Source organism: Botryllus schlosseri, chromosome 12 (assembly GCF_051294905.1).
Source record: "Botryllus schlosseri isolate E-star chromosome 12, Bs_hap1, whole genome shotgun sequence".
In the NCBI taxonomy this organism is placed as follows: Eukaryota; Metazoa; Chordata; class Ascidiacea; order Stolidobranchia; family Styelidae; genus Botryllus; species Botryllus schlosseri.
This window is the reverse complement of record NC_137247.1, coordinates 16,958,596-16,983,512: the sequence shown is the minus strand read 5'-3', so window position 1 is coordinate 16,983,512 and position 24,917 is coordinate 16,958,596. Positions and strand designations below refer to the sequence as shown.

The window sequence follows — 24,917 nt, the reverse complement described above, 5'->3', positions numbered from 1 at the left end:
ATGACTCGGAGTGTCGTGTCGCGGTGTAATGACTGGCGCGGAAACTAGAGTAAATACGTGAGCCAATAGTCACGCATCCTTACGGCCTCAAGCGATGATAGCGATACTCCGTTCTCTCATAATTGCGTATCGACACGATATTACGCGCGAAGAAAATTCTTGTTGAATATATCCCCAAATATACTAAATAAAGTACTTCATGTTTGCCTATAAAATTATTGTCGGCCTCTACGAGCTTGCCTACCAATTGTGGAGGTTTTAGGCTGCGTTTACGGCCCTGGCTGGGGAATATTGCTGTAATTATAAATGTAAATCTGATCAAAATATCATATTCCGGGTTTCCCTTATCTAATTCAATGCAACTGTATTTATCGTCTCCGCTATTATTTGTTTTAATTCCTGTTTCAGAAAGCATTGTCTGGTTGTTGTAGTCATCTTCAGTCTACTAATGGCGTGTGGATTCAGCAATATTCTTTCATTCTCTGACAAAATATTCCGAGATGCGGGACTTCCCCCGTATGTGGGGACTCCGGCCACTATGGGATCGTTCTTTATTTCGACGCTGGCCTCTGTTGGAGCGGTAAATAGCAATGTTGTTTTAATGTAATTATGCTACAAAACAAGCAGCCCTGTATAGCAGAGCAATAGAAGACATGAAATATGGGCTGTTTTTACAGAGAACAAAGCGCCAAACATGGATAGCTAGTTCGAAGTATAACAGCTACTGAATAAGGATATCCTTCCAAGATTGTAAGATAAATGTCTCCAGGCTCCATTCTAATCGTGAATACACTACGTCAGCAGTGGCGAGATAGCGCAGTGGTATAGTCCGCGGCTGCAACACCGATGGGTGCGGGCTCGAGTCCGACCGAGGTCGACTTCCGAATTCCGATACCTAAGTGTAGGAGGTTTACCTAGGCTCCTCCTCGACACCTCATCCGCGTCAGAGGTGTCTTATAAAAGCCTAACGGTGGGCCGTGCTATAAGTCAGCAGTTACGGAAAATAAGAAGAATATCGGCCTGGTGGAAATGACCATAGTAGTCGACAAACACCATTAATACCCCACAAACAAACAAACACTACGTCAGTGCTAGCCGTGGGTCATTTCATGACAAATATACTATTAACACCTCTCCGTTAGCCAGAAGAGAGACGGGACGTTGTGCTTAGGGTTGTATTTAAGAAGGAGAACTGTCCCTTACAAGTTTTCATTCTGGCTTCTCCCACGGGCTGCTACAAACTAAACTACAATAACAGCAATTCACCTTACCTCTCTACCTTGTAACATATTACATGATAGCCTAGTGTAGTTGATAATAACAATAATCGAATGCAACTAAATTACTTAAGGATGAATATGGCAAGGCTTGGGATTATTTCGCTGTGATTTGGTTTTCTTGCTGGCACAAGAACGATTAGCCTATCTGATATGCCGAAATGATTAACGCGGCTCTTCAGGCGTGGCTTGATGCATCACAATAGGAATAATATCGCTCATCCATGATCCGGATTGTTTGGTGCAAATAGGTCTACGTAGCTGTGCATGTCTGTGTGTTCTTTAAAGGTAAATTCACAATCTATATAGCTCGTATAGCCGTAATTGGAGCCTATTGTCAGATGAGTGCAAAAATCGAGTTTTCGTCAAAAGAGTTTCACTGTGAACATTTTTGAAATATATCATTCATAAAGGACAACGGACAAATATAAATTTGTTATCAGTAGTTTATGTATTATACTTCATGTTTGTCATGGCGGCAGGTATTGGCCAAGTGGATTTTGATAGCACTAATCAATTTTAGGTGATTGCGATGAAGAGATTTGACTCTGGGTCTTTGATGATCGTGTCATATGTCGTCGTAGCCCTTAGTCATGCTCTCATGACAACAAGCATAGGAACGTCCAAGCACGCTCCAGCAATGTCTTGGGTGTCGCTTGCAGCGATGTACGTTTTCATGGTCTCGTAAGTTGTATTATCATAAGATCATTTGCGCTGGTAGCCATTCTATTTGAATATTAAAGGCAAAAATGCATTCAGATTCGGAGTCGCCAACACCGCGTCATTCTCTCTGATGGGAGTGCTTTGTATCGATAGAACGCGGCCACTTTGTCTGTTAATAGGAGGAACGTGCTATTGGTTTTCCGCATGGCTTACAGGTTTCATGGGTCCCTATTTAACAGTAAGTCATGACCTTACACCGATTCGGCGATTGGTATGGATATATATTATTAATTATACCATTCTAGGAATGGATACGCGGATATTCCTTCCTGATATGGATGGGCGTGACCTTACTAGGCACTGTTTATCTGTTTTTCTTTGTGCCGCGGACAAAGGGGAAGTCGGAGAAAGAAATTCAAGATTTCTTCGGGAAAAGGAATTCTTTCGACTCCAAAGTGATGGATGCCCACGATGCAATGCTGACTGCATGAAAAAGTGCTAGTATTGTTCGAAACATATTTCTGATAAGCTAAGAACTGCTGGCACGTTATTAATCGCCCAGCATTGCAAATATATAGCATGTTCGTAAGTCACATTTTCACCGTCCGGCGGTACTGTTGGTTCTTACAACTATAGTCACTGTTCGTGACAGATCTGCGACTTCGACATCAAATTCTGAAAAGAGCAAAATATATGCACAGTTTCGCTATAAAACCGTCAGAAACTTGGTAATTCACCTACGCGAATACGTGGAAGGGCTAAACCAATGGTTCCTAAGTTTATGGAAGGCACCGAGCCCCACAATCACTATATGTACGCATTCATTATAATTAAATTATGCACTTATCAGTTGGAGAAATATAATGTACTTAGGGCTAGACGCACATATAAAGTAACTAAGTGAAATAGATCTATCGCTCGCACTGATTCCAAGAAATGTGAATTTTCATCGAGCCATGGCACTGGAAGTCTGGAACCCTCACTACATCACTTTCAACGATGGGCGTTGTTCCGAACAATTACAGGGCTGCAAAACAGTGATGCACTGGCAGTCAGTTTCTTTTGCTCGGTAAAAATGCGTCTGGACGAAGTTGACCGTGAATAGTTGCTTTTAAAAGACGATTTCAGCATTGCGTCATTTCAAATTGGTAAATGTACCTCTGATATCATTTTTACGACAAAGTCCGCTGCTTTTCTCCGTTCCCATATCTTTCGTTACCAGTATAGAAATGATCGCCCAGATATATTGTATATGGTATGACATGGGTAACCTATCTCAAAGTCTTGACATTCGTCGAACGCGTGATACTGACTCATAGAACTCACTTGTTACAGTGGTCGAAGAACATACTGCAAAATATTAGCGGTGGCAGGGTATGATAAGGCAGTAGTTCTGGAATTTTCAACTTGTGGCACTCCAGAGAATTTATGAAACACTCGCGGCCCACCAAACAAGGAAAAGTTGATTTACAAACATTATTTCCTCGTGTTGATGCAACACACATGAGTGTGTAATACGAAGATATCGAATACGACTGAGTCGATGTTGCGTTGTTAACAAACGTGACTGCCTTTTGTCGTCAATTCCAAGCATTCTCCCACGTTTACAGCTTTCCCTTTGGTCAAACCAAAACATTAATCAATTTAATATGCCCATGAAAATGCATGATCTTACGGTTGTCCATAATTTGGAAAATCTCAAAATGTATGCGTATCCATGTCTCATTCTATATATTATAGTTAAAAAACGTCAATGAACCTGCAATAACCTCACGGGAAAGTCGTTAGCATTTGTCTAAATGCGTTTGAAAGTAGCTGCCGTAGAGTGGGCGTGTCAGCGACCATAGAACGGCAAGCAGACTAGTAATCACGAAATCACGGCGTTTGATTAGCTAATCTGCTACGCTTCAATGATCACGACGTTGGCGGCTTGTTGATCAGCCGGTCAAGGAGTCGGCTAACGGCGGTGATTCTGTAAGCGCATTGTAGGTTGGTCCGCCAATAATGATTTAGGATTAATTCAGAACATGTTGAGTAACCATACACATGATGAACAAAGAACAGCTGCTTCACAATATCTTTAAATACATGACTGGATGACTTATTGTGAAGGTAACCGCTGTAGCCCGTATGCCTTGATTTCATTGATGGAAAGCACAAAAACAAGCGGAAAAATATTGCAAAGGCTCTTATGCAAGTGGCAGACGAATTTCTAGTTTCAGAGGGGATGTACCATCGTTGAATACAAATATAAAGCTTGACATTGACACTACTTTGTCTGATCTTATTAGGCTCTGGTCGTGGTATATAATTGAAGTCTTGAATGCGGTAAGGGCTGGATGAATCTGTCATTTATGCTTGGCACTTGTCAGATTATTGCAGCATAATGAATCATACCCGCAAGCAATGTTCCCTCTAATTTTTCAAGAGTCTGCGCAAACACGCCAACTCGCTGCGCAGGCCCTCGGACAACAGTGCGCAACCACCCTCCAATAGGGTGATAAAACTAACTACTGGGGGGCTTCGCCCCCCAGACCCCCCTAGGGCTCTAGGCTTCTTCCGGTACTTATCATGTACATTGGGTGCCCATTTAGTAGTAACTTACCTAAACGCGCCAAGCGCGAAAAAATTTCTATAATTCATGATTGCATCAAGTCAATATGATCGGGAATTGCATATATATTGCTATCAATTTTTATCCTCTCCCTACTCACATAATCAGATTTACCGATAGATCTGATCCAGTGAGGTGTGTTGGAATAGATAGGCCCTCTAAATAATAATAAAACATCTGCGGGCGTACCCGTTGATATAATGACTTCGTTACATGATGCTGTTTCGTGACCCCCTATCTGCTATGTCAAAAGATCTTGAAATCACCAAAACGTACTAAAGTAAAAGACGTAGCCTAAACGATTTCAAATTGGTATTTAACTGGAAAATTATGTTCCCTCGATATGGCATTTGTCTTGTTGTGGGACTCGGATCGCGAGGACAGGAACATTCGGCGCCAGCCATTTAGGCGCCCATGGACATGGACAATTACACATATATTTGTATATATCGAAGTTTTCGGTCAGCACCGGGGCAGTCTTTTTCGCCCAAGGTTTTCTCGCTGCTGATCGTTCTGGCGCACTTCTTGGATTCGCATGTTACATAGCCTTTAACTTCATATGTCTTGGCTCGTCATGGTGCGGTAATGGCCGACGCCCAGCTGCCCATTTCTATAAATCATGCCTAATTAATGTTGGGAAAGGGTACCAATAATCAGATATCTTACAATCATAAAACGCGCGTAGCGCGAAAAAATATTCCTGAAAAATTTCAAATAATACACCATGATCAATGTTAATTCTCGAAATAATTTTGGACCCCCTTCGAGCTCGGCCCCTCCAATTGGGGGGTTTGGGGTGCGAAAGTTACGGTCCTGAGTAAATCTTACGCAATGTTCATGCCACGCGGAGAAGACTATCATTGGTTAGTTTCTCGCAGATTAACTTCGAGCTAGCCCATTGTTATTTATAACTTTGTTAAACCATGTTATCTCGCCATTCCCAGAAAATAATGCGCTATTGAAATGATGTCAGTATCGTTCACGTGTACGAGGCCATACTAAAAAATATCTTCCGTGAGGCACAGGTGATTATGAACTCTCATTTCTTCACGAAGCGCAATACTTACCTTTGCGTGGCGCACTTGTACCTCGGTTTCAGACTTCAATGATAACACTATTTGGCCCTGGCAATGATCCATTTTAATTTTCACGAATCTGCGCGCCTGTGTGGTCCATTGGACAACAGTGCGCAACAACTATAAAAAAAAACATCATTTCTGATTTTTTTGTGCGCAGCGTAGATTTTCTGTGCGCAGAGACCGTTTCAGCACTGCGCATTTGCGCACGTGTGCAGCTTAGAGGGAACATTGCCCGCAAGTGCTGTCAAAGTCCTCAATGATGCCGCGAAAAGAGGTCTAAAGATAAGCACAGACTATGCTGGTAGGACCTGCAAAAGACAGTTTGCTTGCATTGCTTAGCATGTCCTTAATGAATCTTAGATCATTACCGGCTGCATCACTACTTATGCTTGAATCAAACCAGACATGGACACAAAAAGGATGTATTGAAGCGGTGTGGTAGTTACACTCAGTGGTGGCCTTACGAACGGGGGGGGGGGGGGGACTGGGCGAGACTTACCGGGGGGCCCCCTATAAGTATCTAACCGTAACTTCTGGGGAGCTCCGCCCCGCGGTAAGGTTTGTACAGGTGCTGGATTCGGCTATGTATATTATTGCATGTGTCTAAGGATAGACTACATCAAGACTAAGTAATTCTACCGCATGCAGAGACGTGTTGATCATCGGGATACGGGACTTTTCGAACAAATGCAGAGATTTGATGATGATTGACACATCCGTACGGAATCATATTCTTGCTTGGTACACGGATTTCCATGTTTATTCGTTATTATCCTTAAAAAAAAGCGCATAATCCGAATAGGGGGGCCCCTTCGACCAGGGGGGGGGCCGGGCGACCGCCCACCCCGCCCACCCCAAAAGCCACCACTGGTTCTTACACTCTTCTGCCGAAATCCAATGTAAGCTACCTGGTCGGCCCACATATCTTCTGAGCATACAGGATTGTGTCCAGAATCCATATCACATGGTATGCCACACCAGTTCGGCGATGTCTAATATGCCTAACCAGCACCCAGAAAACAGGACCACTTGGTGTAATCTCAAGCATATCAGATATGTAGGCTATTTCTGGTATCTATACTTACTTCTATAAGTTCACAATCATACGCTGTTTCACCTCTGCCATGCCTGCAATAGGCTATTGTTGCACTAAAGCTATCGGTACCTAGTTTTAACACTAAAACATTCAATGACAAGATGTCTCATTTTATTATTGAATCACCAACGTACAATGCGCTTACAGAATCATTGCCGTTAGCGAACTTCTCGAACTAGTACAAGCACATAATCAGCAAGCCGCTATGGTCGTGACCATTCAAGCATTGCTGATTAACCAATCAAGAGACGTGATTTCGTTAATACTAGTCTTCTCGCCGTTCTATGGTCGCCAACACGCCCACTCTACTGTAGCTACTTTCAAACGTATTTAGACAAATGTTAACGACTTTCCCGTGAGCTTATTGCGGGTTCATTGATGTTTTTTATCAATAATCTACAGAATGAGGCATGGGTATACGCATCTTTTTTGAGATTTTCCAAATTATGGACAATCCTATGATCATGATGTTGTGTATTTGGAAGCATCCTATTTTGATGGTGGAGGCAGCATTTGAATATATTGGTCAACCGAAAGGTTGTTGGGTATATTTCAGTCCTGAATAACCAATAAACCAGTACTGGACGTTAATTTTTTTTTATATTTACGCCTGTGCTTCTGATGTGTTGTCTCTTTCATTTTGTTGAACTAGCTTTATCATATTATTTTTTTATATTATTTACTTGACTATTAGGGCTATATAGCCTAAACTAAGATCAGAATAAATGAAGCCCTGAAAACGTTGAACAACCTTTACAGCTTGGGACCACGTAGCAAAACAATAGCCGTAAACAAGGCGAGTGCGCATAGTAGCCTATTCACTAAAAATCAGAATCTTCGTCGTATCTCGCTTTATAACCTTGTATGTGTAACGAGGGCTCATTGTCGATTCATTCTTCTTGAAAATATTTGTTTCCCCGGAGGTCTACATTTGAATGTGATTAGTAGGCCTAATAGAAAAATGCGCATGTTATGGAGAAATAGGCGTATTAACGCAGGTGATTAGCAAGCATTGAAGAGGACTATGACTCTGGGACAGGGGTTCTCAACCTTTTTGACCGTGGCCAATTTTCCGGTTGAGAATCCCTGATCCAGAGCCTAAAATTATTTTGCAAACTGAAAAAACATTTTGTAGGCCAATTTATTCAACTCAAATTGCTTTCGCGCTACCCGCGATTTCAAGCTAATTGTCTTGTTGATTTTAATATAGTATCGCCATAGGTTGTTTCGAAAATGGACAGGCGGAACGAGAAATTTTATTGAAAGCTCAAGGGGTAAGAGCGTTAAAAAGGTTAAGAAAACAATGGCCTATGGGTATACGATACACTGCCTTAGTACATAGTTCTTCGTATATGTGAGCCATACAACGCCCCGTTGAAGATGTAAGCCAAATTACCTCGATATTCGTTACTCGAATCATAATTAATAGTAAATCAATTTGTATATTTCGATCATCAAAATAAAATTGTTTTATTTACGTCTCAAATTTCCAAACCCGGCACGACTTTGTAACTTTACTCTTGACTTAGCTATACTTGACTCGAGTCACCTACGAAAAATGAGGGACTTGACTTGACTCGAGTCATCATCGAAAATCGAGTGACTTGGCTTGACTTTAGTCAAAATGTGTAATGAATCGACCTGACTTGGGACTCGAAGGTATAGTGACTTGATCCCAACACTGCTAGACTACCTCGCCACGTGACATGGCACTACATCTAGGCCTGCGTACATGAAGTGTATTTTGTTCTTGATGTTGTTTGATTGTGAACCAATCTCACAGTAGCGAGTCACTAAATATTCTCAAACTGAATGCTGGTTATTTTGTTCAAACTTTCCCGACAAATCAAATGAAACATTTTAAATTGGGAAGCTGCATGTTAGTTTAGTGCTGAGTTTCTTTTCATGTTGCTAGCGCCATGAAGGGTGTGGTCCCAGATATTTCAACCTGAGATGTTATAACGTTATTCACGATCTATAGGGGAAAGTGGCAAAATCCCTAGTTGCTCTATCAACTAAACTAAAATCCTGCATTCCATAGCGTTCATCTTTGTAAGGAATTTATTAGGTATAGTTGTTGAGCGAAGATGACGAGTTGCAAGATGAACTAATTACCTTCATAACTGCCTCAGGCTGCCGTGACTTATTATATTTCAAGATGTGCCTGCTGTGGTAGCCGAGTTCTATACTGTTTCATCATAGTAGTGATAGTAGTGATGTCTCGAGTTGTGTCTGGCCGCTTAAGCGGTCGGACGCATAATATAAAGTCTGTGTAGCAGTTGTTGTATCGAGACTTTGTGAGTGATCAACTACAGAAAGAGATCTTTTATACCTGCCATTGAATTCTGGATCAACGTACACAGCAAAACGTGTCCTATGAAGTTACGGCCTTACACCACTAGGCGGGTGTATGAGTCAGCATTTTCGTCCCATGTTGGACAGTCCAACTACTTACTACATTTTGCACATGACGTACACTTATAACTCTCATGGAATGCACCCAGAATAAAAAGTTTGGTGAATGAAATACGGAAAAGCCCAATTAAATCTTATTGAATATGCATGTATGTGGTTTACTGCGCCATTGGAACATTGAACGATTCAGTGTCATGTTTTAACTAATTTAGTGGGTCATGAGTATAGGTTAGGTTGCAAAGACTGGGCAAATCTTAAAACATGTAATTATAGTTATGCACACTGAATGACAACTAACACAAGAAAACATGAAATGACAAGCGATGAAACGAAGAGACAGGGGTCGGCAGGCGAAGTCGACATGGTAGATCGTCGTCCGGTGATCTCAGCCGCTGATTATTATTTATTCAGAGTCCTGCAAAGATGGCATGCATTAGATTGACACTCGGGAAGGGCTGATCATGATACTCACGCTGCGTTGGCCAAAGGCGTAGGCAATATCGTAAGACGGACTGCAACACATCAGAGAGGTTATAGGAGCTCATGCGCGAAATTAGGATAGAGCGTAAAATGCGGAATATACGTCTAAATGGTTGATGAAATATTTCATGAATCTCTCTTTCACCCTCAATCTCCCTCTCTCTCTCTCTCTCTCTCTCTCTCTTTCCCCCCTCTCTCTCCCTCTCTCTCTCTCTCTCCCTCCCCCCTCTCTCTCTCTCTCTCCCTCCCCCTCTCTCTCTCTCTCCCTCCCCCTCTCTCTCTCTCTCCCTCTCTCTCTGTCTCTCTCCCTCTCTTACTTAGAGGATGACAAAAGGGCGAAGATTGAACGTTAGAAACAACAGTTCGCCAAAAAATACTCACTAAGATCCCAAATTTCCATCCAGATATAGTATTCAATGAATCGTTCGACGGCACTTTTGGGTGGATGCTGAGGTGGAAATATGGGTGCTGGATACCCAGGTTGAGGATAATGATATTGGACGGCTTGAGCTTGTGGTGCGGTCTGTGACGTAATCGAATTGAGAATAGACATGAGAAGTTGCGGTGACTGAACTTACTTTACCGTGTCTGGAAACCGCTGACTCATCATCGTCTGCTGAGGCGAAAATTCCATTCGCAACTAAAAGAAAAAAGATTGGCAATTCTTGACTGTTCCATGAGGATGTTTCCCACTTGTACGTAGTCTCTTTTAATTGACGATTATTATCTATTGCAGAGGTGATAGAAGTAACGTCGTAAACTTTTATTCCAGTATGAGTAGAAGTAGCGAACTCTAAGTTATAAAAGAGTAAGTATTCCAGAGCTCGGGCTGGTTGGCTAAAAAACGAAAATTGTCTAGTAAACGTTGAAGCAGTCTAACATAAAAACCACTTAATGTAATTGTGAAAGTATAGATAACCGACTTGAATTCTTTGAAACCGAACAAGTACTGAGCTAGTGTCGCCTCTGTAGTGAATCCTAGTGATCGCCCAATATCACGTTTTTTCCAAACTTATGGAAACAGGTGCCGTTTTAAATTGCAAGCTCGTTATAGTTTTGACTGATCATATCATAGTAACAACTCATTTGCGATAAAGCAGATAGTGACAAAAATCTTCATGGTTGCGCCTATCGGAAACTACACCGATATCTGCAAAATATTTCACGCAGATTTTGAGTCAGATACGTCATCGTGGTATGTTGAGAAGTGGGAAACAGTGTCTTTGCGGGGACGGCTTCTCTCATTTGCCAGTTGTCGCCTAATTTGCCGCCTCAAGGTAGAGATTCGCTGCCTCTACTTCTGCGTCGGTGTCATTGCCGGGGAGTCGTCCGTAAATCCTACGCAGTTTTATGTAATCATTCATTTTTTAGTGACAACGCGACAGCTGAGAACTGAATAATGCAATAGTATAGACCTGAACAAGCCACTATTTTGCGACTCATCTACTTCAGATACTAAAGGCGGACAATAAACGATACCCTGTAACTATACTCGCAGTCACTCAATTCGCATAAACGCGTAATGTAAAAGGCTCAATCAAGTCCGATTCAATGGAGATGAGCAAAGTAGTTTTTCATATCCCAATTTTGTCATTCTTTTGGTCCATATTCAGAACTCGTGTCTTATCATCGTGAAAAGCAGTTATGCTATTTTTATATTCACAGGATACATGATGCCCAATGCGATACACAAGACGGAATACCATCTATTGAACAGGCGAGGTGTCGAAACGACCAAGAATACCGTCTCTCGACCTTTTATCTATCTCGGTTGAACTTCCAATGTACCAGTGTTCGATCTTCATCTTTTGGTTGTCTTTCTTTTTTAGACGCCCTGCCCTTGCTCATTTCATTCGCCTTTTCTCGGCTTCGGTTTGCAAAGACGCCACCAAAACTACTACGTCCAAATCCAAGTCCATATCTATTATTAACTGAATCTATATTTAGAATCATGGGGAAATTATGAAATCTTTTTTCCGAATTTATGCATTTAATGACCAAACCCAAATCAAAATCGAGCTTCAAAACAACTATAAATCTAAATCCGATGCTATCTGACAGCAATCAATTTTTTCTTTCAAGTCCAATCCTAATTCCATTGGTCATTGTTCATTGCTAAATGCTCATGGTAATCTATTTGATTCGGTGCGAACGGTGATCTGCGTATTCGTCGACAAATTGCTTCTTAACGCTCGGGTCAAATACACACAAATTCACAAAAGCCTTTCATCGTGTATGCACTAGCCAGTCGTGACTGTCGGCAACGACACTGCGAAGTAAGAATGAATACCCCCGCGCATCCGACACACACTCTATTCAAAGCGCCCTTTCATCGAGTCGCGACATCGCTAACGGAGTGACGTTTCAAGCCATTTAAAAATAAGAACGACTCACCCTCTAGGCGACAATCGACGTCACGATTTACCGAAACGAATTGGGATGTTCGGATCATAATCTTGCGCCATCTTGCACTAATCAATAGTGTCTTTTGAGTTGATTGACGACGGTTCTGATTTCGGAAATAGGTGCTTTTGCATACCTAATATAGCCTGCATTGTTATAGATGACTAACTTACGGATAAATGCGCTACACGTTACCCAGGTTACTGCACGGTTGAGTAGCCTATACCCATATGCGGCCAGCGACCGTAAAGCATTATATCTTGGGGGGATTCGGACTATATTGCTACTCGGACACCACGTCTGGGGCATGCTCGGAGGACTTTTTCCATTCGGACATCCTATCTGGGGTATGCTCGCACTGATGAAGTTTTCATCAATTCAAAAACACCGCAAGATTGCGATATAATGAAACGATAGAAGGGTGTCGAAACCATTTGAGGTAGTGTTTCAATAATAGTTGCAGTCGAGGGGTCGTTAGATATGTTTCATAAAACCGCAATATTGTGATTTTTCGACCGATAAAAATATTATTGATGAAATCTGAAGGTATGCGTCAAAATCTCAGGAAATTGATGGTATGTCAGCATCGATAGTGTAATTTGGAATATTTCGAGACTGCAGCAAATCCCGAACAACCTGTTATTGCTCCAATTGTTCAATCTTTGAGGCCAAAATTGAACCCACATCAGAGAGTTCAAGCAACATCAATTTTCAAATGCTTCCCATATCTGATTCAAATAAGAGCGCACGCTGAAGTCAAACATTGATTATTTTATCTAGCGTCGAGAGGCCATTAGGATTCGAGGCATGTGGCTATAAATAACTCAGCATTATTTACTTTGACTGCGATGGTGGAGGATCTCTTCGTTCCGAAAAATGGCATAACAAAAAACCATCGGAGACTTTGACTGGCGCTCTACACATACTCACGGAACAATGATGGTAAACACTTCCATATAATACTGAATAGTATATTCATATTGAAATGAGCCCGAATATTTTCGGCCGACACTGGTCAGGGGTAATCGTCAGCAACTACAGTAAAGAATTGGGAAGAACATTGTATTTCAACAGTCGTATCACAAAATATGACGTCATCGGCATAAAATTCCGAATAATCTGAACGAAGCGATGTAATATTTTGAGATGGTACACCAACTCCAACGCTTCCATTTGTTTGCCTAGGGCAGGGGTCACCAACACGCGGCCCGCGGGTCGCATGCGGCCCACCAAGTCATATTCTGCGGCCCGCGACCTGATTTGAGATTTAGGAAGAAAGCTAAAATAACCAATTTGAAATGCTGAAATCAACTACAGTTTTAACATGTTGTTTTTGTTTTAAAATAAGCTATTCGCTTGTGCCCAACATCACTATTCGTCATTATAGCTAAAACGGCTGTGGTGATGGCAGCAGCACTCCATCGAGGGAGAATTAGCTGATGTGAATGGGCATATTGGCTTGACTTGTAACGGCCCAAACACTGCCAAGACTGAGACTCATAGAAAACGGCTTAGGGCAGTGGTGTGGTACCCAAACTGGGGAGCGCGCGCCCCTTGTGGGGGCGTGAAAGCAACTGAAGGGGAGGTGGAGATGCGCTCAAATTAAAAAAATTTCGCGCTCCACGCGATTTACCTCTATTTCATAGTTATTGCTATGTGTGTACTACAGACATAGCAATAACTATGAAATAGAGGTAAATCGCGTGGACACTGTGTACACTGTGTAGTCCGGAATTCATCTTATAGAATTATGTTATCAAAAGCCATGACCTTCCATGCTATGAAACTAGCCGTTGTGATTGCTAGCATTCTGGTTGCATTTTGTGATATGACGATTTTTAGGTATCATAAAGGGGTGTGTGTCTAAAAAAAATTGAGGACCACTGGCTTAGGGCTTCCCCACAAGATCAAGCTTTACGTGGCGATGGTCTTTCAGCTGGTAACGTATCTCGCTAGTCCTAATATCGATTCCTTAGTTGCTGAAAAGCGTTTCCAGGTATCGTGCACAGCTCACAGTTCAAAATTTGTGTTGTTGTATTTGTATTCCTTTAATAAAATATTATTTCTTTTGTGGTCAAATATGCCCATCGCCTATGTTAGGTAGCTCACCGTTGTACTGACGTAGAGTTTTGGAACGTGGTTTCTTATTTTACATCTATATCGAATTCATGCGGCCCGCGGCCTCTACGATATTTGCAAAGTGACCCGCGACCCGTTTTGAGTTGGCGACCCCTGGCCTAGGGGTTATTGCAAATCAGCGTGACGTCAGCTGTTCCCCATCAGATAGCAGTGAAGAGATGCGAGGCTTCGCATTGGAAAGTGTCATCGTCCGGTCGAAACACTGCATCGTGATACCAATTGATTGATTGCAAATGAATTTATGAATGTTGGAGATAGTATTGGTACTTCAGAACGACAGAGTTTCGATGTAGAACTTCGACCTATCAGGCGTACGCCACTGCCCACAACCTTCCACAACTACAGTCACAATTCGACCACTGATCTGGTCTAATTGTAAGCAGCAATGACAGCCAAGACGGGCGTGTAATCACAAATTTTGTGTATGGCTTGAGTGTATGGCTTGACCTCTAGTAACCCCTGGGGTTCCCGGGAACACCGGTTAAGAACGACTGAGCTACAGAAATATTCTCTCATTACTTCATTCATTGCCAGTATTAGTCGATTCCGATTCTTGGAGTCGGAAAGCACTGCGCGCAGCCGTAACAGTCATAAATGGCTAAAACGGTACCCATAACCAGCATTTTGTATTCTTTGCGTTACTTTTCATTCAGTGTGCGTGCCTCTTCTCTACTTCGCATAGGCCAAGGTGGGTGTCTGATCTCCAAGTTCACTCCAAGTCATTTCGACACGTTCCCATCGTTTCATTGTATCGCAGTTTTGAGGTGTTTTGAAATGATGAAAATATTAATAAACTGATACTGATCACGACGATATAAGCTTGTCTATTTTCATTCTCCTTTGTTTTAACCGTGTTGCGGTTTTGATCCTGCGTATTCTTTGTGACGACTACAACAGATGCCGCTGTAGAGAAATTTGGTTTTAGCATTAAACAATTATATTGGCTTTTTCGCAGATTCGACTTTAGGTTACGACAGAAAATGGGTAATGGAACCGACAAACTGAACCACCTCAATACCCTAACCCTAACCCTAACCCAGCACTGATTTAATGCAAAAGCCGGTACCGAGTTGGGAGACAGGATTTGGTTTGGTATATCTTAAATATGCCATGAAACAATGTGGAATGTCGCCATAATTCAATAACTAGAGCTAATCAACAAATGGATATTCGTGATCAGTGACCCCAAATCCACTATGATTTACCGGTGACCACATCAGTCTCAGAAGTATAATGGCTGATGTTGACCAATGACTTGACAGTGGACAATCGTTCAACTTATAGCATTTGGCAATTGAGATGTAAAATTGCAATTATTCGGCGGACCGAGAGGAAAATTGTGACGGACTCTCGGTTCAGAACCACTGCAATACATATTCAACTGTAGAAGCAGTGAGACAATATATATCCCTGACATTCGGATTTTCACATTCCTCTATTTCCCGCCTACGTGCATGCACAAAGAGATTGGTCACTAATAGTTTAATTTTCTTACCCATCTGAGCTTCGTGTATAGTATACTGTAACTACTATAGTTTAGTGAAACAACATAAAACTGCAGTGAAAGTACGTAGAATGAAACGAATCTCCAGTGCTGGCCCTACGACACAAAATCTTAAGGCAATTACGCTATTCCCGAGGCTCCCCATTCCTGATTTACGCGAGCTAGCCTATTAAAATGTCGAATATTAAATTAAAAACTGCCGCTCACCTTATCAATTCACAGTGTCATGGTGATAATCTGCAATGGCTCAGCGATCGATAAATATTTGGTTGTATCTTAAAGATACATATTTCTGAATTTGTTTGATCACGTTCGAAGTCATTATGTGCTTTGATAAATGAGCTATCGATTAAAGTTGCAGCAATATTTCAAATGCGATGATAACGGATGTCAGTTGACTGGTAGACGTCGGGGAAGGTTGTACGTAAATTGCAGATCGTGCATCGGAAGTAATTCAGCATCAGCCAGATATTTCACGACCACAGCTTCTACGTTTTACAGCCAGAGCTGCGAGGTGTATCCAACTATTTACCCCTACCTATAGTGCATCTAAGATTATACTGAAAGTAATGGAAGGATAGCAGAAGTACTGTCAGTTTAAGGTGGACCGCAAAAGCTCTCCGTTGAGATCTGTCAGGTAATATGCGCAACTACCAATAATATCGACGAAATTCATTCATGAAGTTGAAAAATTTTCGCGTGCTCCGTGCGACTAGACAGCGATTTACAATAACTTTTATTAACAATAACACTTAAGTTTTCGGTATGTATGGTAGTAGTAGAAGTCCACTAGTAGCCACTTCAACATGGACATTTGGAGTCCAGGTGGTCCATTATGCTGACTTTCCGTTGACGCTACAAATGTATTCGAATTGCGGCAGTGAATAGCAAAAGGATTAAAAACCCTGCCGTGGGGGAGGGTGGCTAGCGAACCTCAACTTGAGTGTGTTTAATGCTGGACAATCCACAGCTACGCTTTCGGTCGTTATATCCGTCACGGTAGAGGCACTTCGAAATTGCAGCGCCTTGGTCATAAACAGTAACGTTCACCATTTGCTTGGGCTCCGTATAATGGCATTCGGTGTATCATGCATTGGATTTGCATTTGTATTTCCGTTGGAGTGCAAAAACAGTGCATAACTTGAATAGCTATCTATCTCGTGACAGCCTGGGCATGCACGAAAAGCCGTAATGTTTGTAGAAGTAAAACTATAGAGATCAAAAGCGGCTGAGGTCCGAATGGTAACATAAGATGTCCCATTAGAAATGACGATCGAACAAACTCAAAATGAGTTGTCCAATCAAGAAGTGTCAGATTTACATTCGCATATCGAACGATGTCTGGTATTGCCGACAGTAAATCGGCACCCCTCCCTATGCTTCGCATCGGCTATCTTTCAAACAGTCGTCAAGGTAGGCTTCATGAATTTTCGAGTCCTGACTTCTAGCCCACCGCCTGTACGTTGATACAGTTGCAACAGGTTTGGAAATAGAGTGAAATTCTGTCACAGCGCACAGAGATGCACGAAATGCGGCTAGCGACATACACAACCATGCATGTTGTGTAAATTTTGGAGGTTCACACACATGCTGCGCACGGTATCAACAAGAGGTCACACTTAACACAATAATGAGTAACTCAAACATCAGTTACTGGGACGCGAAACGAACGATGCAGTAGCCTAGCAGCATCCAGCGCCGAGCACCGTATCGGAAACCGAAATTCCGTCATTGCAGCCTACTAATATCAATCCAAGTGGGACACTCAAGAAACAGCGATTAGTCCTGTAGAATTTTTGGTCAACCTAGAAAAAAATTCTTATAAAGACGTATTATATACCGTTGGAAAGATAATTTTATCAGCTTTTCAATGATGGGTTATGTCATTTTTTTATTACCTTGGGGAAAAAAAGTAGTGACCAAAAACGTACCAGGGGGTAAAACACTATCTTGCCTAAAATTATAATACAATTATAAGCTAAAATACGATACCTTCGTAACAGAATACAACACCATAAATTGGAATATTACTATCTGCAAAGCAAACTAACAATCGGACAGCAAAAAAATAAAACATAACTTTATTAAGAGGTATTTATCATGACGTTTAAGGATGTAAAAGTTGACCGAGACGGATATAATAGGAGAGATTTCCCTGAAACAAAAGTTTTTCTTTTATAAGCAAGGTCATGTAAGCAACACCAAAAAGTTCTTTAAGACGTAGTGAAGATGCATTTCGTTAAATGCTATACCATAGGCTATTTTGTTACAAAAATACACCGAAAATCTGTACACCCCAGTCCTGGAGTGTCTAAAAAGCCCTGTCTTGCTCGGGTTAAACGATATTTACAGTTGTTAAGTTCTAATAAAATATAAACGCATTTCAATCAAAATCATGCAAACGCATTCATAAAATGTCACTCTTCTCCCAATTCGTCATCAAACCCGACTGGAGTATTCGTGCATGTCATTTCGCAACATTCCTTGCATGACGATGTGCATGTTAAGCCCGCTTTCTGACAAGAGCAGTGTTTGTTACATGATCCCTTGCAGCTAAATCGAATGATTTTCAAGACATCTTGTGGTGCAGCAGCTACATCCGTCATCACTGGAGAAAACATGACATCTTTTGTTTGCCAACCCCATGACAAGGGGTTCAAATCTGAGTTGAGTTCTCCAAATTTTCAGCTGGTGATATACTCTGAGGCTGTGGTGATATGCAGCTCGTGGTGATGGTGGAATGATAGCTGGATCAACGTGAGAACGATTAGACATGACCATTTCCTAGTACTTTTGTTTCCTGATTTGTGGGAAAGTAGACGTAGACGAGTTTAAAAATTCGAAGAACCGTATCGTAGCCCTGCCAACTTGATCTGGAGACACGTCGTTTTCGTAGAAAACATTGGCAACATTTCGCAAACTGCTTGATTTCAACTTCTCAAATACAGATATCTTGCCGAATTTATACACTGCTGAAGTTGTATCGCAGCCCGTAAATGCAATAATATCTCTAACACTGTAGCACTGTCTTTGCTGGCAGTTTTTCCCTCTTGTAATGTTTGTCAAGAAGATATCAGGATAGTAGCATAGCATGATGCACTAGCAAGCAAAGGACATCAGTATCGTCGGAGTACACAGTTACAGGTGTCCCACGTACCGAATCAAAGCAAGTTGAACGATTGTTGTATCTGCATCACCAGGGCACAAATGAACTTTGAAACCATTGAACTCGAGTTGTTTCGATAAAGCCACCACAAATCAATGTTTGTTTGTATAGTATGAGAAAAAGAAGTTTAGAGAAAATAAGGATGACAGTCAATGTGAATGAATTACGATCATTTTCACAACTACTTACTTACTTAAGTAGATTTTAAGTCAGTCAATTCTACTTCTACTTCAAGTAGTTTCAAGCTGCTTTTAAAAGATCTACTTCTACTTGTACTGGAGTCGATTTTTGCGTCGCTACTTCTACTTCTACTTGAGTAATTTTCGACTACTTTGACCACATCTGGTTTTAGTCCACACCCTTAATACATTATCGGTGATGCCCTTGCCGATGACTCCACCTTTTCCTTTTAAAGATTTCATGAGAATCCGTTTAATACACAAATCAGTCCAGATTCCTGCCCATAGACAAATCAGTCCAGATTCCTGCCCATTGTTTGTTAGAACGCCTGATTACCGTACATACATTGCTGGTAGATATCTGGGTGACTTGTTTCCAATTCTGCAACTGTTTGAAGATACAGTCGACATGTTTTTGCATAATTGTTGTGACCTGTGACATCAAATAGGTTTCCACATGCTTTTTGACGCAGAAATGTGTAGTAACCAGACGCTTGTTCTCTCTGTTCGAATAAACTCCTGCACATCTGAAACGTATCTGACCGGGTAGATCTCTTTTGCTACTGGATTGTTCAGTGCTTGAGGCTTGACGTTTATTGGAACTCGCATGGTTTCTCAAGAAATTACGATATGATGTGTGGATGTACGTAATATGGCCATTTTCTTTATTTTTCTGCAAAGTTGCGACCAGCGTTTCACAATCCAGTTTCAAAGCATGACCAATTATAGTGTCCAAAGTTTGTGTGGTACTATCACTAGGGCCATTTAAAGTCATATTTTTTTCTGTGCATCAGTAAGTCGTGAAATCAATTTTAACGCAAAAACCGCATCCCTATGAGGTATGTTAGGAACGTTATGAAGTAATATTAAGAACGTTAAGAAGTCATATTTTCCTGGTAAGGTCATAAATCAGCAATTAAAAACTAAGAAAGTAAGGCAGTTACTCGTTGGGGTAGCTGGTTGAATGCTGGTCAACATTAAGCCGAGAGACTTCCACATGTGAAAGAAATAGTCAATGCATATAGGAAGGTGAAGGAGTTATTATAAAGAGCGTCAAAAATTCAGTCATCGATCCGAAGTTGACTAGTCAGTTAACAGAAATATGCCTCCGCTATAACAATAATTGAAACTTGATACTCAAAATGGAAAGTTGTATGTAGACCATCAAAGAGGCCCATCATGCTGATCTAAATGCCCTTGATTTCGGAAAAGATCCACTTGAGCTCAAAAATTACGTTAATATGCGATTGGACAAAAACGATGGGAAACAAATTATGGAGCTACAAAGACAAGATATTTCAGAAGCGCTTTATGCAAAACTGCAGAAGTGTCAACCCACATCAGCGTCTGTGGAGCGCTTATTTTCCTTACTACAGTCATTTTACGTTCTAAGCGTAACTTCAAAGACTCTAACATTCCACTATACATGAAACTGTACTATAACAGTGGTTTAAAATAAAAATGGATGTGTATTACTTACTGATGTGTTGCGTATATTTTACTCTTTAGTTCCATGAGTGACGTTGTTCTCATGTAAAAATACACGATTTTCACATTAAGTAATATTTTCCGAAAAATAAAGTCATATTATTGATGTTTTAAGGTCATATAAAAATGGCCCTATCACTCTCGCAGAGATAAGCTCCAACATGACACAGTGAATAACCAGTCCGATAGTCTTTTCTACACTTCACACAAATTGCTGTTTCTTTTTGACTAAGCACAGGGCCGTAACTGCCGCAACCCAAACCCCCCAATTGGGGGGGGCGAGCTCGAAGGGGGCCCAAAATTATTTCGTGAATTAGCATAAATTATGGAGAATTTTTTAGAGAAATTTAAGCAACTTTATCAAAAATTTTTCGCGCTGCGCGCGATTTCAAGTTGCCAAGTATCTTGAATATTGGGTACTCTTCCCACAAGAAAAAATACGCAAGATTTATAGAAATGGACATATCAGCGTCGGCCATTACCTAGCCACGACGCACCAAGACGTATAAAGTTTTTGGCCATGTTACATGCGACTGCAAGAAGTGTGCCAAAGCGATTGGCAGCGAGAAAACCTTGGCCGAAAAGGACTGCCTTTATGCTGACAGAAAACTTCGTTATATATACAAAATACATGTGGGTTTAATAGTCCATAGGCGCCTAAATGACTGGCACCTAAATGTTCCTGTCTGGACAATCTGAACCTCACAAGACAAATACCACCCCGCAGGGAAAATTAGATGCCAGTGAAGAAATACCAATTTGAAATCGTGAGATCTTTTAGTTTAGTACGTTTCGGCGATTGTATATTTTTCATATAGCAGACAGGAGGTCACGAAATAACATCATGTAACGAAGTCATACCAACGGGTCCACCTGTCCGAAGGTGTTTAATTATTATTTACGGGCTCTACATTTTCCAAGACAACACCTGACTCAGCTCTACCGGTAAATCTGATTACGTGAGCAACTGAGTGTAGAGGACAAGAAATTGATAGCAATATATATGCAATTCCCGATCTCATTGACCGATTTTATCTTGAATTATCGAAAATTTTCGCGCTTCGCGCTGGCTTACTCCGCGATACATCTATACTTTCGTGACAAAGTGAACAACGTGGTGGCGGCCTGGAGGGTCGGTTTGTCACCCTATGGGAGCCCAAGACTCCCGTTTTTGGGGCCTGACGAAGTGCTGTTTCGTTCCTGCCAACGGGTATACAATACATCCGGAGATGTTTATTTATTATTGAGGGGTCCTACCCTTTCAAACACACCTCGCTCTGCTCTACCGGTAAATCTGATTACGTGAGCAGAGAAAGGATACAAATTGATAGCAATATATATGCAATTCTCGATCATATTCCCCGATTCAGTCATGAATTATAGAAATTTTTCGCGCTTCGCGCGTTTAGGCGATATAAACTGACTCACTAAACGGATACCCGATATAGATGACAAGCAGCGGTAAACAACGTACAGCCTGAGGGGGGTTAGGTTTATCACCCTATGGGGGGCCAACGTTTTGGGGGGGCTGACGAAGTGCTGTTACGGCCCTGACTAAACATTATCTAAAAAAACAAGCCAGGTGAATAAAACTGACCAGAGTAAGTAAACAATAACATAATGACGTTATAACGAACGACAGCTCTACTGCCCCCCACCAACAACCCCCCACCCCCGTCTTGCTCACTCTTACTCCCTGAAACATGTATATATAATTCTATTTTTATTTTCATTTATACCTTTTGCATCTATGTCGTGCTTTTCTGCTAATAATTCATTAGTTTCTAGCCTTTTGTTCATATTTTTATATAAAAAAATTTCCCTAATTTTCATTTTGACCCCTTGGCACGTTTTTGGTCATAACTTTTTTCCCCAAGGTAAAACAATGACAAAACCTATCATTGAAAAGCTGATTAAATTATCTTTCCAACGGTATATAATACGTCTTTATAAGAATTTTTCTAGGCTGACCCATTTTTAGACCAAATTCTACAGGACTAGATCCGATCTATTCGTTGTCGCTAAATTCATTCAAGACATATTGACGTCCATCGCGTAGGGCAAAGGTATATATCAGTGGTTCCCAACCTTTGGTTTCGAGGCCACATTTCAAAGTTCAGTGTACCTATATGGAGCAACATGGAAACATTCAATTAAAACAAAAACTTTGAACCATGAGAGTATGTACCTCAGGATACCTCCATCGAATTACTTCAAAAACATACACATGCACAATGCACACTGCACATAGACTTCTATACATCTTATAGCATTGATAGTCGCAGATGGGCGGGTGCTAGGGATGGTGTGAACGTGAGGTTCACGTTCGCTTTCTGCGTGTGAACCTCTTAAATTTAGAGGTTCACGTTCACAAACAAACCTTAGTAGGTTCTGCACTGTGAAACTTTTCATATATCACAATTTTCACTTCATTATAGCATCTTTGGTTGAAATTTATTGCATGTCAACTGCGGGCCACTTTATGCATGGCAGTGGCAGCATAATAAACAATCAACACTGAACGAGCATGCACCTTGGCAATCTCAAAAATTTTACTTGCTTTGTTACAAAAGTTTGCTCGAAATATCCAGCTTTCCGTTTGTGAATATTTGGTGACTCTCTGCTGTGAGCTTGGCCCGTAATCACACAACAGCAAGAGCGAAATACACTACATGTAGGTAGTCACCGAATGATGCTTATTGCTTATTCAACAAATCAATGAAATTGATATTGTTGTCGATGTAAAAAAAAATCTAAGTGGCGTACGGGGTAAATCTCGATTTCATAAATTTGTTGTATCATAAAAACCAAATCCATGCGATTGGGGCGTTGGCTAATGCTGTATAACTTGATAATGGGGTATTATCGGTAGCAAGTATAGAAACCCGTTTTACACTCTGCTCAATATCAACGTAGCAATACTCCGACGACGAATACATTGTCTGGTCTGGCATAGACCGTTAAGGCGTAAGCTTATATTTCCCTGCAAGTCCTCGTCGAAATTGTTGGCAAAGTGACGAAAGATATTGATTTTATGGGATTATTATATCATTTGATTGCCCCAGTTGATACATTTGGCGATGTTTAAAACGTCAATATGTTCTTCAGCATTGTGGCTTCAGCTCTGGTTATTAGAGAGTCCATGTTACGAAAACTGTTGAAATATGAAATAATGAAGGAAATTTTGAAAGGCAATCTTTCATGCATAGTGAATAATTCGAGCTGTGCCACAATGAAACAATTTCGCATGTCATCTTTAATCATATGTTTACATCTGTTTAATGATTATATGATAGTCATTTAACCGTCACTGTGGCATATAATTTTCGAAGTAAATTGGTAATATTGTTGGAGTCGGGGTTGGAGTCGGAGTCAGAGTCGGTATTTTTAAAGACTCAGGAGTCGGAGCCGGAGTCGGAGTTGGTACGTTTAAACACTCAGGAGTCGGAGTAGGTCCATTGAAAATGTGTGGAATCGGAGTCGGAGTTGGAGTCGGTGCTAAAATTTACCAACTCCACAGCCCTGGTGACGACTGGAGCTTCTGTATAAATGTCGAAAAATCTGCAGCACTTTTATTCACCAGGAAACGCAAATCACCAACGGTTCAGTTTACGATGTCAAACTCACTGCTTCAGGTTAAGATAGAATATAGATATCTAGGGATCATCTTTGATTCGCGACTATCGCACAGACAGCACTCAGTTTCAGTAGTAGATAAATGCAGCAAACGACTGAACGTACTTCGCCTACTTGGCGCCACAAGATAGGGTGCCTCCAAATCGTGTCTTCTCTCATTATATATAGGCCTACAACAATTATTCGCTCCGTTGTCGAATATGGATATGAAGCATATATCTCTTGTCTCCAATTGAAGGATCTTCAAAAAAATCAAATAAAGGCATAGGGCAGGGGCGGGCAACATACGCACTCTGGAAACTGTGATCTCCATCATCGGTATATATGTATAATTGTATATATGGTGACTCGGAGGTAAAGCTCTTGATACACGTCATTTTGCTTACTGCGTAGAACAGCTTTTGTCACCGGACTGTCATATTCTATACTCTATAGTGATGTGTATAGTGTTAGTGTTACGTCCATTATTCTACGAATAGCCATTATGCGTGGACAATTTCGTGTTATTATTTCAAAGCTTGCTGCGGGCCGAAGAGATTTGAAGTCCAGGGCCGCAGATCGGACACTAGGGCAAGGTGGAGCATAAGGGATACAAGGGCAAAATAGTAGCCTACATCATGTATAAAAACCCGACAGAAAGAATATACATCGCTTGAGTGATTTAGTAGTGTCATATCAGCCGTAATCCTGAAGTAGTTCGATTTCGCCAGGGTCACCGTCTTAGTGAGAAAATGACGAGTTTCCTAATTTTGCTCATGTGCGTAAATTTACATCGCTA

General features: G+C 41.2%; 2 protein-coding genes and 1 long non-coding RNA gene across 5 annotated transcripts in view; 2 read left to right on the top strand and 1 right to left on the bottom strand.

Annotated features, from left to right (window-relative positions):
- The window catches only part of LOC145452735 (solute carrier family 2, facilitated glucose transporter member 9-like), a 28,664-nt gene extending 24,426 nt beyond the window's left edge, over positions 1-4,238 (top strand). Inside the window, exons 6-9 of the mRNA XM_080330891.1 lie at positions 409-580; positions 1,801-1,956; positions 1,999-2,178; positions 2,246-4,238. Of these exons, the coding sequence (XP_080187017.1) occupies positions 409-580; positions 1,801-1,956; positions 1,999-2,178; positions 2,246-2,431 (694 nt within the window). The 3' untranslated portion in view covers positions 2,432-4,238. The remainder of the gene's footprint in view (positions 1-408; positions 581-1,800; positions 1,957-1,998; positions 2,179-2,245) is intronic.
- LOC145451771 (uncharacterized) overlaps positions 1,965-24,917 on the top strand; it is a 135,355-nt gene continuing 112,402 nt past the window's right edge. The window contains exon 1 of the long non-coding RNA XR_013919032.1: positions 1,965-1,974. This is a non-coding gene — a long non-coding RNA (uncharacterized LOC145451771). The remainder of the gene's footprint in view (positions 1,975-24,917) is intronic.
- LOC145451494 (uncharacterized) lies at positions 9,374-11,931 on the bottom strand. Of its 3 annotated transcripts, none has more exons than XM_080329708.1 (4): positions 11,380-11,931; positions 10,203-10,264; positions 10,006-10,147; positions 9,374-9,656 (listed from the first exon to the last, which is right to left on the bottom strand). In XM_080329708.1, the coding sequence occupies exons 2-4, from the start codon at positions 10,256-10,258 to the stop codon at positions 9,552-9,554; spliced, it is 303 nt and encodes a 100-aa protein (XP_080185834.1). In that variant the 5' UTR covers positions 10,259-10,264; positions 11,380-11,931; the 3' UTR covers positions 9,374-9,551. The 3 variants fall into 3 exon arrangements, with proteins under 3 accessions (XP_080185834.1, XP_080185835.1, XP_080185833.1); XM_080329709.1 differs by lacking the exon at positions 11,380-11,931 and having other exon boundaries at positions 9,374-9,559; positions 9,617-9,656; positions 10,203-11,299; XM_080329707.1 differs by lacking the exon at positions 11,380-11,931 and having other exon boundaries at positions 10,203-11,299.

What these genes read in the sequence shown, in the direction of transcription:
- LOC145451494 (XM_080329708.1), bottom strand. Translation starts at nt 10,258, where the DNA reads ATGGAATTTTCGCCTCAGCAGACGATGATGAGTCAGCGGTTTCCAGAC. An exon ending in CGGTTTCCAGACACGGTAAA is followed by an intron (nt 10,148 to 10,202) that starts GTAAGTTCAGTC and finishes ATTACGTCACAG; the next exon opens with ACCGCACCACAAGCTCAAGC. An exon ending in GATGGAAATTTGGGATCTTA is followed by an intron (nt 9,657 to 10,005) that starts GTGAGTATTTTT and finishes GATGTGTTGCAG; the next exon opens with TCCGTCTTACGATATTGCCT.